Source organism: Syngnathus typhle, linkage group LG5 (assembly GCF_033458585.1).
Source record: "Syngnathus typhle isolate RoL2023-S1 ecotype Sweden linkage group LG5, RoL_Styp_1.0, whole genome shotgun sequence".
Lineage (NCBI taxonomy): Eukaryota > Metazoa > Chordata > Actinopteri > Syngnathiformes > Syngnathidae > Syngnathus > Syngnathus typhle.
In genome coordinates this window covers 15,298,442-15,318,344 of record NC_083742.1, presented here as the reverse complement: position 1 = coordinate 15,318,344, position 19,903 = coordinate 15,298,442, and the positions used below count along the sequence as shown (strand labels likewise).

At 43.7% G+C, this 19,903-nt stretch overlaps 2 protein-coding genes across 2 annotated transcripts in view; one reads left to right on the top strand and one right to left on the bottom strand.

Annotated features, from left to right (window-relative positions):
* Positions 1–1,449: 1,449 nt before the first annotated feature.
* On the bottom strand, positions 1,450–16,191 carry prr16 (proline rich 16). Its single transcript, XM_061279611.1, has 3 exons — positions 14,564–16,191; positions 10,846–11,897; positions 1,450–3,989 (listed from the first exon to the last, which is right to left on the bottom strand). The coding sequence occupies exons 1-2, from the start codon at positions 14,693–14,695 to the stop codon at positions 11,037–11,039; spliced, it is 993 nt and encodes a 330-aa protein (XP_061135595.1). The 5' UTR covers positions 14,696–16,191; the 3' UTR covers positions 1,450–3,989; positions 10,846–11,036.
* Positions 16,175–19,903, top strand: part of hsd17b4 (hydroxysteroid (17-beta) dehydrogenase 4) — a 17,458-nt gene continuing 13,729 nt past the window's right edge. Inside the window, exons 1-8 of the mRNA XM_061279610.1 lie at positions 16,175–16,333; positions 16,762–16,815; positions 17,993–18,100; positions 18,593–18,652; positions 18,878–18,899; positions 18,979–19,025; positions 19,164–19,248; positions 19,672–19,859. Coding sequence (XP_061135594.1) covers positions 16,282–16,333; positions 16,762–16,815; positions 17,993–18,100; positions 18,593–18,652; positions 18,878–18,899; positions 18,979–19,025; positions 19,164–19,248; positions 19,672–19,859 — 616 coding nt within the window. The 5' untranslated portion in view covers positions 16,175–16,281. The remainder of the gene's footprint in view (positions 16,334–16,761; positions 16,816–17,992; positions 18,101–18,592; positions 18,653–18,877; positions 18,900–18,978; positions 19,026–19,163; positions 19,249–19,671; positions 19,860–19,903) is intronic.

Sequence of the window (19,903 nt, the reverse complement as noted above, 5' to 3'; positions counted from 1 at the left end):
TCTTACCATAAAACGATTTAATATATAGACTCTTTTGCTTACAATATTTACAATTCTACATAATATTGTTCATTCAGTGCCTTTAGTACAGCATCGATATAGTTCAATGAAATTTATATTAATATTTGGTATGAAAAAGTTTTTTTATACCCTTCGAGAGATTCTTTTTTAATTGATTGAAAATCTTGATATCTCTCTATTTCAATGATTATAACTAACAAAAGTATAACCAATGAAAAGGAAAGAACACGTAGAAGCATTGTCATGTTTTACCCTGAGAGCACTCAGTCAATTGCCAAACACGTGACGTGCATGAATGAACGTTTGATGCAGCACAGATGTGAGAAGAGACTTCAATTTAAAATACTGGTGTTGTAAAATTTGGACTGTCTCTGTATGTTGCCTTAGAAGGCCAACCAGCAGCATAAGCTATTTTTGCTGGACAGAGAGGCTTTGGTTTCAGTAATGTGTAGGTTCTTAGAATATGGAAGGGACAGTTGTCCGTGACCAGGGAAGAACCGAGTGGATGACCTTTTAGGGGCAACAAAACAACAAGTAGACTGAGACTCGAACCGCAGCTGTTAGTCAAAGCGATGAGATCAGCGGTCTGGCCAGGTATAAAATATACGTTGTCTGGCAGACGGGAGGAGGAGCAACTAACATCTTTGCTTTTGGGCCACTCGAATAGTTGGAGAAAGTTCACTCTGACATCGGTTGAATCAAACCTTTTCCCAATCAGCTGTGTGTCACTGAAGTGTTCCTTCTCTGAGCCAGCCATCTTCCACCAAGTGTTTTTTTTGGAGACCATGCGAAGCAGCAAAGACAATTCACCACACTCAAAACAAACATTCTGACAGGAAAACAGAAACAAGGCTTTCTTCAGTCTCTATCCGATTACAGTATTTGATGTGACATTTGTTGGATGTTCAAAATGAAGGACATCAGAGTGGATGAGTAGCAATATGAGCAATAGTTTTGTAAAAGTGTTAAAGAAGTGAATAAATACACTGCTGTGATTTTACATGTGGAGAGTTGTCCATGACGGTCAAAAGCCTAACCCGAAAAGTAAATTTATCCCAAGACAACATTCAGGCTGACGAATTAGAACTGTTGACATTCTGACCCGTTTAATCTCTCCAACACTGACCTTCATTTTTTTACGATGGCGCTCTGCCACAATGCGGCTGCTGACCGCGCATTCGTTCTATCTTCCAGAGAGAGACGATGGCCTTTCGCTCCGCGCGGCAACCCCGCCAGTCTCATCGCACTCATCTCCAATTAACTGCGACGGATGCCGATGCCATTTTTATTTCTCTTGAAAAAAGTTGCTTTGAGCGACGGTCAGGCAGATGCTCTCATTAACGCCGTTTTTTTTTTGTTTTTTTTTACTCCGAGGGAGGCAAATGAGAAAGTTGACGACTGCCAAGTGGCAATAAGAACATAGAGACCTCATGTGTAAAGTGTTTACGTCTTATAATCTCTTTCCCATCCATTGGCAGACACATACAGCAAAAAGATATAACTTCATTGAGGAGATATTCCTGTTTTCTTTCAATTTGCTCGTTACAAACGTGGAGAAAAAAAAAATCGGTAAATGCATATTTTACATTATTTTGCAACCTCACAACAGTCTTGCCAAGGATTTTTTTGTTCATTTCTTTATTCATATTATTTTGATTTGATTTCTATTGTTTAGTTGGACAGAGAAGCACATGATCGGACTCAACTAAGACAATACAGTGGAACCTCTAAAGTCCAACACAATTTGGTGAAACCCAGATTTGATTGGATTTTTCTCATCATTCGATAATATGCATTTGCCTTTCCAGTCTGAGCTCGGCTCTCACAAGAAGAGCAGACAAGGCTCTAGTCTAGTGAAAGTTCTACCCCAGGTCGTCATGGTAACAAAAGCCAGAATTCACATTGACCCAGGAGTATACCATATTCATTTTTCTCTCTCTCTCTCTCTCTTTTTTTTTTTTCACAAAAGAAGCCATGAAATGCCAAACGCAAATCCAGAGTGAATTGCTTGCTGAACTGAGGACTTGAGAGCCGGTGAGGTCTCACACGTTATACTATATATCAGTTCTAAATTTGTGAGCCTGGAGTCTCCCTATTTATGTCTCTAATGGCCGTGTTGCTCAGGGGTGGTCACAATAAGATTATTGTCATTGCTCAGCGTGTTGCTCAGCGTGGCTGCTGCTGAATGAGCGTCTGCATACCAATCGGTTGTTTACCTGCCTGGTGGCACAACAGCTCATTAAGTGGCTACTCTTTCCTTGGAATGAGACACTTTTTGGAGGACAGGTGTCAGCTTGTAAGCAGACGTTGGCAATGCTGCTGAGTCTGGACCTGACAAAGCTGCTCTGCTATTAGCAAAGGATCTCCTTTACTAATACTTTGATGCAACACGGTGAAATACTGTATGATGTTTATCTAACACATGGGTTAACGTCTAATTGCACAAATTTAATCCAAGCGTTAAAACACACATTTAACAAATTATGGGGAACAAAAAGACACTTAATAATTATTAATATTCATACTGAGGGGAAAAGTTCAAAATTGGATGCAGCAATGCGTTCTGGTACAAAGGTACCCAAAAAAACAGCGCCCCCTGCTGGGGAGGGGGACGGTGGAGTCATCTCCAACAAACCAGAATTACTAAAAGCAAGAAAAAAAGTGACCCACATGTCCACAGTTAGGAAATCTCACTTAACAAAATGTTTCTCTTTTTGTGTCTCTAGAATCGTATATCCTCCAACGTCAAACTTTGGTCACAGGTCATTTCCAAGGAAGTTGGAACATCTACCATGTTGGTAACAAGGGACCGATAACATAAATGTAGTTTGTGAGAAATTAAAAAAACTGCTAGTGGGACCCAAACTCTCATTTGAACGGCATTGGACTTCAGAGGTTCGACTGCATTGAAACAATTGAGAAAGTACAATTGTTTATCAAGTTGGCAGTGTGAGGGAGCAAGGAGACGTCAGAACAGCCTTGCTGCAAAAAAATGAGTCGGGAAAGACGGCGTGGAAGGACAAGGTCAGCGCTCGCATTCACTCGCAGTACAACACATTGTCGCCTCGCACCATTGATATTGCTAGCACAAAGCGGCTCTGTCTGGAAAGCGTCTCTCGGTGATAACGCTTAGTTATCGACACTTCTCATATCAAAAATATCCTCTATTCAAACGTTAAAAGTCTCTGTTCGACAAAAATATAGAGCCATACGGTATATCAAACATGCTCGTGTAAATTTGTATACAAAGGAATATTTGATGCAAATTAATATTTCCTCATCAATCCGTGTCCACATAGCGAAATGGATGATGATGATGATGAACACGTTGTCCGTGAGAGACGGTGCATACCGACAGAACATCAATTCTACTTGGCTTCAGTCCAGCAGAGAACAGAGACTCTCGAAACAAACACACTCCAACTTCACCAAAAGTGAATTTCCACCTCTGCATGAGTCAACATCTTTCCGTTGACACACTTCGACAGTTTTCTAACGACCATTTATTTAATAGTTACTTTAACTGAGAAACTGAGGCGGATGCCAAGCCACTGTGCGGTCCCCACAAAGAATGTGAAATTGGAGAATACTGCCAAAAAATGTGCAATGACATCCCATCACAATTAAAAACATCATGTGAACCTCTTAGGATTACATTTATTAGTTAATGTTATTAAAACATCTTATAGACGTGTAATATTCAGTAAACATTTATGAAATATAAATAAAGTTTGTTTATAATGACTTTGTGAGGACTACAACAGCATTTCTTCTCATATTATTGTCTGCATAACCTCCCCCATCCACCGTTTCTGCATCAGAGTTACTTTATTATTTTTTTTAGGTGCTCAGAATCCAAAGCCTGGATTTATCTCCTGTTGGCAGAGAGCAGTCAAACAATAAGATAGATGCTTGGCTTCCACTCTCCAGCATCCTTCGCAGGTGCGGCTGTAGGGTCTCACAGGGACCTGCAAGGGAATGAAAGAGAGCAAAGGCATTAGAGGGAACACAGACGAGACCCACTTGACTGAGTGGTCCAGACGACAACTATTTGCACTGAGGGAAATGAAAGTATTGTGAGGCGTACACACACACACGTGCGCACGTGCGCACACATTACACACCTTGAACATTAATAGCAGTGAACCATCTGGAGCATTTCTAACACACAGGAAAAAAAAAAAAAGTATTTGTGAAAAGACAATCTATAACCCACGGCGCTCTTTAAATACTCTCTTTTGTCATCTTGTTGTGTCGCTTCAACAAGCACAAGATCATGTCTGGGAACACTGCTGAGGTGCAGCCGATGCCACAAACCTTTAACAATCCCCGACGGAGCACAAAAAATCTCAACATAAAGTCTGTTTCAGAACATCTCAAGAGGGTTACACACACACACACATTTTTTTTTTCCTCAAAGAAAACTGTGGCTGCCATGGATCCGCCATGTGATAAGTGTTTTAAAGAAAGGCGCTCACCATTAGTGGCACTGTTGGAACGCTTTAAGCTATTTGAACAAAAATGGTGCATCAGCACATTTAGACAGACAATATAACATTACCTTATATATTCTTTATCCTCTGTAATAAAAGCTAATTGTACTACAGGTTACACAGCCACAGGAGTTTAGTGAAACCTTTTTTGCCTGGCTGGTGGCATAGTTGTTTAGTCATGATTATTAAATATTTTCTAGTCGCATGGAGGTTGGGGCTTTGAATCGGTTTGTTTATATTGAAGAAACGCAGTAGTTGTGACACACAGGGCAAGGATGCACACTCATTGTCCAGCATCGTGTCCAGGAAAAGTATCACTCAAGTGAGCCAGATTCCCACTTTGCAAGTTAATGAACTTTCCACATCGTTTCTGCCAACTTTCAGGCACACGAGACTTCAATTACTTAGCTTTGACCATTCCCTTCCAACGTTGTCTTTTTCAATCACGCCGCTAAAATGTGATAACATTTGAACAAGAGCTCTTGGCAGCGCATCGCCCAAGACGACGAGCAGGAGACACGGCGGCTAATTAATATTCGCTGGCCCGGCGTTTGTGCGTAGCTCACTCTTGACACCTTTATTGCACTTTATTGCACACTTTTATGGAGCGATATGCACTTGCCAGGTTGCAAAATGGGAGGAAAATAGACAAAGAGGCACCTCGAGCGCAAGGCTCCGTTTGACATTTATAAGACACGACCGACAAATCAAACGTTACGCCGTGAAGCCGGTATTCATTTTACAACGATGTCAGAGCGGGAGCCTTATTGATTATGAGCGGTGTCCAAGCCAAGAGGTCAGAGAAGCTTGGTAAACGTTGGGTGCTAAGTAGGGGTGTAACGATACATCGATACACATCGATTAATCGATATAATGCTCTACGATTTATTGGCATCGATGCTAAAGGTAAACATCGATTTATATCGCCGTGTTTGACCTCGGACATTAGACGCGACTTTATTTTGAAATCCAGTTCATTGTTGCTTGCTTCCTCTCTCCGGGAGCAGTGCGCCCGGCGTTGTTGTGTTGTGAGCAGAGCACGCGCGTGAAAGGGGAGGCGACAACTAGTACGCGGCTCCTGGGCTGGTGCTATGGCTAGTGTCCAAAGAGACGAGGAAATTTGCTCCCCTTTAGGCTTCAAGTCATTCGTTTGGAAGCACTATGGATTCCAAAGAAAAGATGGCTCAACGGACAAGACACGTGCAGTTTGTAAATCCTGCCATGCAGTGATCAAATATTCAGGGAGCACAAATCTCGCCGCACATTTAAAGAAAAAACACGACATCAAAGTTCAGTGTTAAAATAAGCACTTTGTATACTACAATACTCTTGTAATTTCCTAAATAAAGAGTTTGCAGTACCTTGTTGATTTTGCGTATGAATTGTTATAAATCAGGATATTGTTCTATATTTTTTATTAAAAAAAAAAAATCGATCGTAGAGCACTATATCGCGATATATCGTGAATGAATCGCAGCAGGCTTTAAGATATCGGCAAATATCGTATCGTAGTTCTTTATATCGATATTATATCGTATCGTGAAAAAACCCGCGATTTACACCCCTAGTGCTAAGCGCTCCGGTTCTCAACTGGCAATGCTTCTCCTTCTCATGTGGATTAATACTATTCTATAAACAAAAGCATGAATTGGCATGACTAAGATGATAAAGGGCAGTCTTGTCATTATTTCGTTATGCAAGAAGCCTATTGATTTTGACGTAAAACAAAGGTCAAGTGCCAAAGCCGTCCGTGTTAGATGTCACCTGGTTATCAATCACTGTACAGAATTCTTGTTTGAACATTTTGGGATGTTCAAAAAAAAAAAAAAAACTCAAATGTTTATATCAAAACAAATTTTAAAACACCATAATGAAATTATTTATCCATATGCAAGTAAGTTATTTTTCTTTACACCAGTGTCAAACGGCGTTCTTCAAACGATCAGGAATGACGTCACAATGTCAACTCATCCTTTTGAGTGTTATACCTAGTTACAAAGTTAGAAAATCAATACATTTTCTGGATAATTTCCGATCAACGCAAGGCAGAATTGGTCAGAGGTTGTACCGTACCTGCCGGTGTTTTTGTCCACTGCCTATCAAGCAATTTTTGAACCATTTTCCTCTCTTTGCGTCGCTGTGAAGACACAATGTTGGCTACACAGTGTTCTAGCTCATTACGGAAGCAGCAGGTATAATCATTTGCCCAATTAGCTTTTACACATCCTCGCTTCGCTCCATCGCAAAGTGAAAACACCGCCGTGTCATTTATCAGCGGACGCGTAATGAGCGAGAAGCTCCGTTTGTAATTTAAACTCATCGAGTGGAGGACACGCAAGACAAACAAGCGGGACGGGCGCTTGAAAGGCTGCCAAAGATGCAACGTGTACAGTATGGGAGACTCTCCGAGAATAAATAGTGAGCAGATTTGTCGGTGAGTGGGAGGCGTGCATCGTCAAGAGAGGGACTGGGACGTGAAGAAAGAGAGAGGTGGGCTCCGGAGAACTGTAGGGGGTAGGTCAGAATGGTTGACTCAGTCCCGAATCATGATGGAGGCGGTGAAGATCCACCTCCTCCTTTCCTGCCCATTCCAACTCTTTCCCAAAGCCAGGAGCTAACATGGAGACAGATCCTCCTGAGTTTATGAGTGAGAGCTAAAACAGGCCAAGTGAATTAATTTTTTTTTTTTTCAGTCAGCTAAAGTCCAGTCATTAAACATCATTATCATGAGCGATTATCATGAGTGTTGTCACCTTAAGTACACTAACTTAATGTTGAAATTTGTTGTGTGTCGGGAAAGAATATAACGCAAATATTCATAGAGATGGGATATTGTTAAATGGGAGTTCTTGCGTTGATTTGACACTGCTGCAAAACTCATGAGCTGGATCAGACTCGGATGAAAGGCTTTAATTAAAGTTTCATCTAACTGAATAGTTGAACGTTACACCCGGCAAACCCTGCACGCCCGCAGCAAATTCTGGTTAAAGCGGATGAGATTTGACAGATACATGAAGTTAAATTCACTTAGGTAGATTCTCTTGCGGTCTCTTGTGCTTGTGTACATAGAGAATTAGCGATTTATTCTAAAACGTCATTACTGACAGCAGCGGTAGTAGCTCTACCGAGCACACGCACTAACGAAGATCAACAGAATTCTTTTTTTTCTGGTAATGTTGACCACTAAGGGTCCAGAATGTCAGCACCTTGAGATGGACAAAAATGAATGGATGGAAGTCTTATTCAACTAATAACCAAAAAAAAATCAATCTTCCACCACTAAGCTATTGCATGAAAGTAGCTACAATTACTATCGTCATAATTTGATGTGTCCAAAAAGCAAAGCGTTGGGAGTCTCTGATGCAGATTTGTTGTTGTGAGTGCAGTCGATGAATGCACACGGAAATTGTTATTCTCTCACTTATGACTGTTACAAATGTGGCTAATTTATTAGCATAAAATGACCGAAGTAGATGAGGAGAGCCATCATCATCTCCATGACCAACTTGCTGCACCTGTCTGAGTTAACAACACTTCATGTCAACACACGTGCAGCCCCCGCCGCCTTGTCTTCTTCCCCCTTGGCTCATTTCACACGGATGCATAATCCAAGAGGCTGGGATGTCACGCCTTGGATTTGGATTCATCAGTGAGCATGTCGAACTCCAAAAAGACGACGCATGTCTAAACAGATAAAACACTAACCGAAGCGTTTAGATAAATATTTAGCACATGCCATCTGCCTTAATGGTATAAATAAAGCATTGACACATGTGATCAAATTACAGAGAGGCCTGGACTCGTCAGCATCCAATCACAGGGCCCATTTAGACAACCAACCAATCCCATTCAAAAGAAATTTATGCTCCTAATTTCCTATCAACTCTACATTTTAGTGTCTTCGATTAACGTGTATGTTTTTTTTTTTTAATGTAGGAGGAAGCCATAAAAATATTTTACTTTCATGATTATGCACGCCACTTTCTGTTTACATTACGTTTTATATACTTTTTGAAACTTGGATGTCAGTCAGTATTACGGTATTCAACGTCAGAGGTTCCAAACTAAGCAGGCTGCTCTATTTACATAACATCACAGTGCAAATGTGCCACAAAAGGCCATTTCTGAGCAGACCTCGGCACACCAGAGGAGGCTGAACTGTAGTGCCGGATCTGAGCAGATGGCGCCGTTGGACATTTTCCATCGTCGGTGGAAAAAAAAACATAAGCCTGATACGTCTTTGAAGTCCCGCACCTGTCTCATTTGGCAGCCGCCGTCGTCGCCTTGACCTTGAGTTCTCGTTTTGTGGAGGCACTGAGAGCCACATGTGGAAACATCTGTCTGCCACCCAATGTCTACAGATGGAAGACGGCGGTAGTGACGGCTGATCCATATGTGGGGTCCCTTCGCAAGATCTTTTTTAAATTTTTTCTTTATAAAAGGTGTCACTTCTTCACCACCTCTGCATCTGTTTCATTTCCTGATTCAGCAGTGTATTGACAAACTAATATTACTTCAGACATGCTCACAGACGGCCCCTCCCCCTCAAAATACACCCAATCCCATTCGTATTTGAGTAAACAAAGGCCCCGAGCGACTAATTGCAAAAATATAAATTTTCCATTTACGACACAATGTTAATCTACGTGCTTAAGCGTTTGGTTTCAGATTTGTGGTTATTTCTCCGTGATGTAATAGTGTGCAAGAGTGCAAGTGTATAATATACACATCTATTAATAGACACAGATGCTAAACAACGTGGAGTAGTAGGTCAAATTCCTGGATGCGCTCAAGCCACACGGCGTCTCTGCCTTCAATTCTAAGCAGTCCGGTTGTTTTGCCGTAATCATGCTGGCAGATGGACAAACAAGACAGCAGATGTGTGTGAACATTAACATGAAAATTGTTTATGTAACGCCTTGCCGGCCCGCTCCTAAAAGCCACAGCATTTGCCCTACATTTCTGATTCTGTCATGGTTTACTTCAAATGTATTTCTTGTTTCAGATTAAAAAAAGAAAAAAAAGAAAAAAGTGCAGCGGATGTCGCTGAGTCGGAGTGGGGTGATGTCAGCGCAAAGGTCATGTGAGGCACTTTGCGTTATCTGCTGTAGACTAATGCAGCTAATTAAGGGCATCACCGCAAGGAAGGTGCTACTATTCTCAGCCCACTCCAGGGGATGCTGTCTCCCCAACTCGGCCCGCTGGACATGTGTCTTTCCACACCCGCACACTCGCTTTGGAAAGTCACATGCACACGGAGGTCACGGGCAAATCTGCAGCTCTATTAAACATTAAAGCTAATGCCAAGCTGTGATGTTACATCGGCTTAACGGGGGAAAGCGATGTTCTCTGAGATCTCATGATGACTGATTGTTTCAGACCTTTGCCAGGCAGGCGCCATTCGAAAGCACTCATCCTCAAACTTTACAGAATTGGAATTTGTTGACGTCAAATTTTTGCATATCCAATATCCAAAGCTAGATTACAGCATGGATGGGTGCACATTTCTTGTAAGAGCCAGATAGGGGCTCAATTTTCTACCAATCATCTTCCAACCGTATTTGCTGAGTCATAGATTGCAGAGGTCGGTCCAAGGTAGAGTCGGCGGGTACACGTTGGCTTGTCAGAGCTCTGCGGGGACTCGAGTAAATTATCATCATAAGCGTTTTGAACGTCACCTAATGTCACAATCTCACAGAGGCAGCTGTCACTTCCTTCTTCAGAGTTCGAATCAGGTTGGAAATAACAATCCACCATTTTGAACTTGCTATGATTGGATTGTGCAAAATGATTGTTGCATAACACTTCCTGGGCAGATTTTGGTTTGGTGACATCTGAAGGCTGAACGACTGACAGTTGCTGATTAGCTGCATCTACCTATGGATTCCGTCGAGTCACTCTCCAGTTATTTTTGTGTCCAGAGAAGATCCAGAATGCAAGGGAAGCAGATTTAAAGCATGAATTAATCAGTGTTTCTCCGACACAACTTCCCTAGACTCGTTAGTACCAGGAGATGCAATTTTAGCACAGTCGCTCCTAAAATATTAACATCACTATATTCACTTGAATACCATCCGTTCGTCTTCTTCTGAAACGCGGGTCAGCTGGAGTCTATTGCGTGCGCCTGACTTTTTGACTCAAGTCAGGAACTGCACGGGTAAAGGCCCGAGCCGTTATTCAAAATCCGGACCGTCCGTGCAAAGCACATCAATGGCCACAAATGAAGTCCCACAAAAGCAAATAAAAGTCCAGTGCAGCCAAACATGCATCAGTGCGCAGATGCAATTTCCTCTTTTGTTCCAAACACACGTTCGCAAGCACACAGACTCACCGCTCGGTCTAAATCTGCGTGCGTACGTCTCGGAATCCACGGCGATGCCACTTGCTTCTATTTCGCCTCCTCCGTCTGCCATTTTCCGGCCTGGCTGTTTGAATAATCCGAAAAATTGGAGCTGGCTAAGTGGAAAACACTATGAATGATTCAGGATCGTGGAAGTCAGACAGGTCGCGGGGGGCTTGTCGTCAAACCGTGGTTGTGGTCGATTTGCGTAGGATTGTTTTCTGGGGTTTGAGGGAACCCGGGTGGGGTGCTATGCAAGGGGGAGGGGGAGGAGCAGCGGCTTTGGGCGCAAAACCGCGGCTGACCGAGAGGCCGCCGTTTTCCAGCATTCGTTCGTGAGGAAGAGGAGGAGGAGGGGAGGAAGAGGAGCAAAAGTGCACAGGGCTGAGCCGCATCTCGCTCAGCTCCGACTGCAAGTGCAACTCTGAGTCATCCACGTCGTACTGCAGGTCACAGTCCGGACAGTAACCGTGGTACTGGACCTTCTCGCTGAAACGGACACGCTCACGGGGCTCCCGGCCGGGGGCCTTGGGGCATTTGTTCTTTTCGTGGCGGAGAAGGGGCATCGGTCTGGGCAGTGTAGGAACCGGGCCGGACTCCGGGACACTGCCGTCGTTTGTAATGAAACACGACGTGGGCGAGAATAGATCACGGTTCGGCTTCGAGGAAAAAACGCCACCGTTCTTCAATACGGCTCCGTTCGCCTTGGATACGTTCCCCGATAGCACCAACGTGGGATGAGGCAGATTTTTTCCGTTGTGATGCTCGGTTCTCACCGAGGTGAGTCTGGGTGGCGGCAAGGGCGGGAGCGCCTTCTTGTGAACGGTCAAAACCGCGGGAGGGAGGGCGAGGAGCGGGGAGACGGGGGCCGGCGCTATGAAGAGGCAGTCGTCCCCGAAGAGCTTCATCTTCTCCAGGCTGGACGCCGTAGTGGTGGCGGTGGAACTCGAGCTGGAGTTGAGCGTGTCCGTCTTGGAGCTATCCGTCAGGCCGTCCTCCTCCAACTGCAGGTCGCACGTCAGCGTGTCGATATCGTGGACGACCTGGCCAACACATAACGAACGCAGAGGAAATTAAGCAGTCTCACAATTCTAACCCGTCTATTGAAAAGCTCCAAATTGCACATTGAAATGGCCGCAGTTTGATTGAGGAGGCTGATTCGGGAGATTAAAAATCAATTGAGATATCACTACACTGACACCCGCACCATGGGGAGGAAAAGAAATATCTCAGTAATTTATGGGGACAGCCGTGAGGTTGCCAGAGCTGCACCTGATTGATGGATTCCAACGTCAAAGCAGCAACGTCTGGCATGGAAATGTCATTTGTCAAAGGTGAAAGGACTTAAATCATGGAGGAATTCCAGATCTGGATCTCATCATTAGAACAACAATTCTTGTTTCAGAGAAAGCAGTTTTGCCGTCATTCAAATAGAATAAAATATCAGAGAGCGACTGTGCAAGTAATGACAACAAGATGATCAGTCTTGGTTATGTACATGGTGTGCCAAGGTGGAAGAGGACAGGAGAGAAATGCATTGTAGGAGAATTCAATGAACACCGCGAGAAGAAATCAGGCCAAGAATGGAGCCATTTACAAAGAGTGAATTATCCAGATAAATTCACTGCAGTAAACACAGAAGCAGCTTAGACCACATTGTTCGAGAAAAAGGGGAAAATATTCAAGCGTGGGATATGCGATGGGCACAAATTCAACTCAACCGCACTTCCATTTTTGGCACTCAACAAGTGTGTCGGAACACAAAGCAGCAGAACGGCCATTATATGCCGACGCAGGTTGTTAATAGGAGTTAAAATAACGGCAACGCAGACCCGGGACATGTTTTTGTTGTTTTGTTTGTGATGCTTAAAAGTCGATTGCAGTCTACTGAGTGGAATTGATCAAGGTTTGAGGAGTGGCTTCCATCAAAGTAAGACAAGCTTGCAGTAAGATGAAGAAAAGCCAAGTAGGTTGGTCACGTGACACCAACATAGCGCCTCTATTTGTCTGCATTTCACTTCCACTGTCTGCTTCCTGAGTTCAGTCAGGCAGAGCAGAGAGCGGCGTATCGCCTTGAATAAAAAGGATTATTTCGGTGCTGGCACAGCAACATTATCAGCAGATTTTTGTTCATTTTTTGGGGGGTAAAACTCAAATCTTGATTTGGAACATAAGACATGGAATCGATCTTTTGAGATAGGAACGGAAACACGGTGTGTTTAACCTCATCCGCTGATTGAAGGATGAAAGGGAGCAACGAGTTTAGAATTTTCTTTTCCCAAGTCTTTGCTGTTAAAGGCAGTCCCTTCGACCTTGCCGCTGAATTTTCTTACCGAGACAGGTGTGTACGTTTCAAAATGATCATAAAGCCCATCAGGGCAGCATGTTGGATCCTGTGGTTAAAACATCTGCTTCAGCCAACATAAAAAGCATGTTAGGATCACTGATGCTAAAAACCATCAAGGCAGGAGAAGGCAGCGGTTAAACTTCACATCCCTTCTCCTGGCTAGCTGCCATTTATTTTGAAAGAGCCACCATGTGTTTTGACCATAGGTTTCAAACTCAAGGCCCGGGGGCCAGATACGGCCCGCCACATCATTATATGTGGCCCGCGAAGACAAATTGTGAATCAACTTCATGTGTCAATTATAAAATTACAAAATGTCTTCACTTTAAAAAACAACAAAAAAGCAATTTTATCACCACTCACCTTTTTAAAATATTTGAACAATTTTTACGAGTCTGATTTGAAAACTAGTTATTCATTCGTTTGTTGTGTAGCCTATACTGTATACACAAGGCATTGACAGTCATAATGGCACTCCAAAGGAAACTGTGACTACGATGCAACTCGAGTTTGACACCCCTGGTTTAGACCAACAAAAGGAGAAACAGCGTGAACACCCAAAAGGAGGATACTAATATGGATAAAGTAATGGAGCTTAACTCTCGCCTTGCGTCTAAAAGGGATAATTTGTTGGGACACGTGCAAGACGTGAGCGCAGTATCCCGGCGTGCAGCCGCTGCTGTAGGCCAGCCACCATGCGGGCCTGTGCCAAGCATCTGTGCAGGGTGCCTCCTCAGAGCGAGGCTCGCATCCAGCACCCCGTCGAACAGATACGAGCATTTCAAATGGATTAGAGGCCAACCCTGGCATTGATAGCAACGGCCCCTCGAGGCATCTTTTCAGCTCGCGTGGTGTCCGAACAAATGATCCTCTGCACAATTTCCTGCGAGCAACAAAGGGGGGTGGGGGAGGGATGAGGGGCGAAACGGAGGGAGAAAGAAAAGAACATCAGACGCACAAAACAACAAAAGATTGATTGCAGCGCCTTTGCGCTCCTATTTATCGCCAATGCCTGGTGGGGAACATGGAGAAAAGTTGCAGGACATAAAGGAGAAGTTGCTCTTGAACACGTCTCTGTAGCTTCTCCACAAGTAGGAGAGTCGGCAGGTGGTCCAGGACTGGGATGGGGTGATGAAACGAGATGTAAAAACCATTATAAACTAATGCAGTCTTCCATTCCTCAAAGCCTGCATGTGTGAAAGACATGGGGGGGCTTCACACCTCCTCCTGTGCCACATGTTTTTCAGAGCAATGGGAGGAGCGAGAAGCTGGAAGTGTACGTGTGTCAGAAGGGGTTGACATTACCAGCATCCATTAAAAAATGAGTGATCCCTGTGTGTGCGTGCGTGTATGTGTGTTTACCTCTTTGAGCTCCTTGGCCACATCCTTGAGGTCGCCCAGGATGGTTTCCAAATTGTCCACGATGGTCTTAATCTCCTTCTTGACTTGCACTTTGGACACTGCTCCCTCTGCGCCGTCGGGTGTCCCGGACATGCTTGACACTTTACGGCCGGCCTATTTCCACCAGCGTGTCCACCAGTGAAATTGTCTTCACGCCGCGCCGACGACACTTTTTAGCCATGTCCACCCTCCCGTGTTGTTTTCTCCCACTCGTGCGACTACATCGCAGCCAGCCCGGGCAGGACGCTGTGGCTGCCAGGCGGCGAGCTAACGCCGTCTACCACCGCGCATGCGCACTGGCGTGTGACAGCAGCCGCTTAAGTGTAAATATTGTGTCATAATGTCCATGAGAGTGTTGGTTATTTCTATTGTTTCCTTTTCCTTACATGAACAGTACCAGCAAGACAGATGTCCACGATGAGCTTTTTCTGCGAAAAAGCGCCAAATTCAACATTTTGTTGACAAGAATGTGTTCGTTTAGAAAAATAATAACACTAAGGGGGGGGGGGGAAAGAAATCAAGAAGAAAAGCAGACGTAGCGCAGGAAGTTGGCCGCATAGAAGAGTCAAGCCCATTTGTTAATTCTCCACAACCGTCGATTATTTTCGTCATCATCACACGCCCCTCTCTCATGTATGTCGTTGGCAAAATTTTCCCCGGACAATGCTTGAGGGCACTCCAGCCATGTTTCGCCGAGCCAGCCCGCTCCGTGTCATCGTGTTTCCATTGCGGCTTCCTAGGAGAGTGTGAGGCGCCCGGGAGAGGAAGATGCTCTGCTTGCTCCTCTCCCTCCTCCTCCCCTCCTTTTTCTACCTCCTTTCTCTCGCTTGAATTACCGTCCAGTAGTAGCCACTAACCGATTAATAAAACAAGTCCAGTAAATTCCTAACATTTGCGCGGTCCCGTTGCCTAATGCAAAGAAATAAACAAGACACACCCTTCTTCAAATGTCATGTTTTGTGACATTGAAAACGACACATATATAGATCATTTTAAAACGTTTCCAATTTCTGTGAGCTATAACGCTCAGCGGAAAAATATAAAATTAAAACTAGAGATAAAGATAAAACTTTGTGTGTCTTGACATGTGAAGAAATTGACTATAAAGCAGACTTTGAAAGACAGCTACATTTTGCAAAGGCGAACTTGAGATCTCTCAAATGCATATCGGTAAATGTAATGTTTAGATGTAAACAAAGTTGAGCTTTTTTTTTTTACCATAATTCGTGGGAGATCCGGCCTGCCACATTTTGTGGTCAGGCAAAGGGTTGTTTTGAATAACAAGTAAAACCCACTTAAACAACATTTTGACTTAATCGCCATAGTAAATTCTTTTGAAAACAAAAAAACAAAACACATGAGATTATTCTCGTAAGATTACGGCACTTGACACAATATTTGTTGCACTATTCTTTCAAATTTGATTTTATATTTCCCTATGAAATAGGCAATCTTTTAATTCCCACGGGATTTTAGGGACATGCAATTTATGTTGACATTAGGATTGTGAGGGAGTCCCTTCAGTGACGTACGGAAAGGGTTAATACGTTCTCATTTCTGATTGGTCCTCGCAGGAATCATCCTTCCCTTTGCGGAAGTAGAAGTTGTGAAAGTTCACCCTGCTTGGAAAAGAACCCAAGTGGCAAGCAGTCCAGCTCAACAATCACAGAGCAATAGCAATGTCTTTGTCATTTGAAGGAAGAGTTGTGCTCGTCACCGGTGCCGGAGGAGGTAAAGTATCGTTTTTGCATAATAGCGCGACTGTCATCGACGCTCAGTTTCAAGTGGTTAGCTTTGGAATGCTAAACAGCTGATCGGGGTGATTTGAATAACAAAGTGCACTATTATCCGTAAGCATGTATTTGCTTGACGAAAGTATCCACCGTAATATGCTGCTGCAACCGTACACATGCTAACACGTAAACACTCATATGAGGGATTGCAGCAGTAGAATTAATAAAGCACGATTTTGGAGAGATTACAGTACTACACTAGAGACATGACATTTGCTTCCAGTCGGCCACCGGGATCAAAGTACAGCAAATCCGCGAGTGTGAAAGGGCACATGCAGCAATATTAACGCAAACAGACAATGTGGGTTGTATGTTTGTTCTAGTTAAAAAACGCAACAAAACAAAACTCATTTTACCTGTGCGCAGGTCTTGGGAAGGAGTATGCACTGGCCTTTGCTGAAAGAGGAGCCTCTGTTGTAGGTAAATATAAACTCTGCTCTCATCTCCTTTAATTCAGAAGGTTTAGGGGACTTTACTGTTTACACATTGAAAAATAAAACCTAAGAAAATACGCAATTAGCCGAGGTAGTTTTAGTGAGTGGCAAAGGGGGGGGGAGAAGGGGGGGGGGGCACCTGCCATGTCCACAAAATGCCCAAGGGGTGGCAATAAATGTATCAACACTCAATTTGAAATTTTATTATCAATGTTCCTGATATATATATATATATATATATATTATGTGTAGAAATCTATTAATAATCTAATGTAGTTAGTGCTCCACTTAGCATTAGCACTCCATTTGAAATTTTATTATCAATGTTCCTGATATATATATATATATATATTTATATTGTGCAGAAATCTTTTTATAATCTAATGGAGTTAGTGCTCCACTTAGGCATGTCATGTGACATGCATCAAAATTGCCATGGGATGCAGATAATTAAACTTAAAATTTAAATGGTCATGCATGTGTGTGGGGGGGATATCATCTATCCTCTGCCCTCCCAAACGAACTTACTGCCACCCCTCTGCGAGCCCATGTAAAGCTGTCGAGCTCAAACACTGAATCCCAGAATAAGGTCACCGTATTGTGAGGAAAAAAACATCATGTTACTAGAAAAGGTTTAATATTACAAGAATCTGGTTATAAAATAACAGAAAAAAATGTTTTTAGACGGAAGAATGTTTCCTCGCAGTACTTAACTAGATACACGGCGTGTACCATTCACAGTGGAGAGGTGTGTGTGTGTGTGTGTGTGTGTGTGAGAGATAGCGAGCGTATTACAATTTGTTTTTATTTCAACAGGGGTGTGCAGACTGTTTCTGTATATGAACTCAGCAGGACTTTCTGCTTCGTCGTGTGAAGCAACATCGTTTTGCACGGTTCATGGCTAAGCTCCACTTGCGATCTTATGGCGCATCCTCGGCTTTAAGCGGATCAAACGGTGTCACGTTCCAGTGCATTGTATTGATTGACACGGTGATTTAAACGCAAGGCTTAGCCGTAAACATCTTCAATAGTGGCCGCTATCTACCATGAAGTCGCCCTTGAACTGTGTGACGAGGCTTAGCGAAACGCTCCTAATCACCGGCGGAAAACTGCACTCATCGCCCATTTATTGCTAATCTTTTCCTCCTCTCACTACATTCAAGTGAATGACCTTGGGGCAGACACCAAAGGGGGCGGAAAGAGTTCTGCGGCTGCTGATAAGGTTGTGGACGAGATAAAAGCCAAGGGAGGAAAAGCAGTGGCCAACTATGGTGAGATGTTTTTGGAGTGGACTCCATCTTGTCTTCTACCTGCCTTTTCTTCTGCCACAATCTCTCTCTGTTTTGAGCTCATGGGACAAGATTGTATCCCCCTATTTCTACCTGTTATTTTTACCATAGACAAATTGGAATTGGATGAATCCATTACAGGGTCAACTGTTCTCATATTAGCATCATTTCCTATCAGGAAAAAATGGTTTTGGATGAACAAAATGGAGGTCAACTAGCACTAGTTGACACTGTAATGAAAGACGGTTGTTTTGCGTGGATATAATTCAAATGTATCATTTTGACGAAAAGGTTGAACCAATTGAAATGATGCATTGCAATCAATAATAGTGGCTATCAGAGTAGGTTAGGTAATTGGATTTTCCTCGTTTGTTGTGTATTCCTTTCCTGAGCGTATTATTGTAACTGTCAGTTTGAATAGAAAATCACTCAGCTGGTTTTAAAGCTCCCCATCTCGATCTCGCACGCTCACAGACTCTGTGGAAGACGGAGAGAAGCTCGTTCAAGCGGCGCTGGATGCGTTTGGAAGAATAGGTGAGTTGCTGATGGATAAGCCACATAACATGAATCATGGCTATCCTACTTTTTGTTTTGGGCTGAGTAAGTCCGTTCCAGAGCTGTGCTTGGTTCACTACGGGCGAGCGAACTTACTCGCTCACGGCTAGCGGGATAGAGTTGTTGTTAATGTTTTTGTTTACAGCTCTCACAGCCCTCGCTTGTGTACCTACAAAATCTCATATCAAATATCTTGTTTTTCAGATATTGTCGTAAACAATGCCGGGTAAGTCATTTTATGGTGGGAAAACAACTCTTCCATCACTGTCCGCCGCCGTTTACAAGCCTTTTTCTCTTTTTGGAAGGATCCTTCGTGACCGCTCATTCGTCAGGACAAGCGATTTGGATTGGGGTAAGGTCGTGAAATGAAAAAATGGAGGGACTACTCGGACTTTCCTCTTGCCTTAGTGATAGATCATGGCACGTTCTGACAAAATCGAAATATTTGAACGGAGTTTGTCTTTGATGACAAATTTCAAATTGTTCCCAGACCTCATTCACAGGGTTCACCTGCGAGGCTCTTTTTTGGTGACCCGTGCCGCCTGGAACCACATGAAAGAGCAAAAGTTTGGCAGGTAAGACATGCTTGCATGTATTGGTGCTCTTCTTTGCGGAGCGCCACAGCGGAAAGACAGACTGGAAGCCCGTCGAGCGCCTCGGGTAGTCAAACGTAAGTCAGCCGTTTGATGCTCCTGAATATGATGAGCTCAGTTGGCGTCACGGCCTTACGAGAAAAAAACCCGAATCTGCATAAAGGGCTCAGACAGCACATTAGATATGGATATGCAAATTTGAGCATGAAAAACAACCAAATGTGTTAATTTGGCTACGCTGCTTTTAGGATTGACCTGGATAATATGAATTGTCCTTTGATTTGTGTTTAAAAAAAAAAAAAAATCAAGAAGTCCTGAACAATTTGACCTTGCATCCCTCGTCCATCCTGTCGCGCAAACGTGACTCCTACGTGACGGCTGCCATTATGCATTAACGCCACCTAGAATCATCATGACGGCTTCAGCCGCGGGCATCTACGGCAACTTTGGCCAGGCCAACTACAGCGCCGCCAAGCTGGGCCTGCTGGGCCTGTCCAACACGCTGGCCATCGAGGGACGCAAATACAACATCCACTGCAACACCATCGCTCCCGTTGCCGGCTCACGCCTCACCGAGACGGTCATGCCTCCGGGTAAGCAGAAAGAAGGTCGACTTGGAATTCGAGGAGAAAAATAC

What these genes read in the sequence shown, in the direction of transcription:
- prr16 (XM_061279611.1), bottom strand. Translation starts at nt 14,695, where the DNA reads ATGTCCGGGACACCCGACGGCGCAGAGGGAGCAGTGTCCAAAGTGCAA. An exon ending in TGGCCAAGGAGCTCAAAGAG is followed by an intron (nt 11,898 to 14,563) that starts GTAAACACACAT and finishes TGTGTTGGCCAG; the next exon opens with GTCGTCCACGATATCGACAC.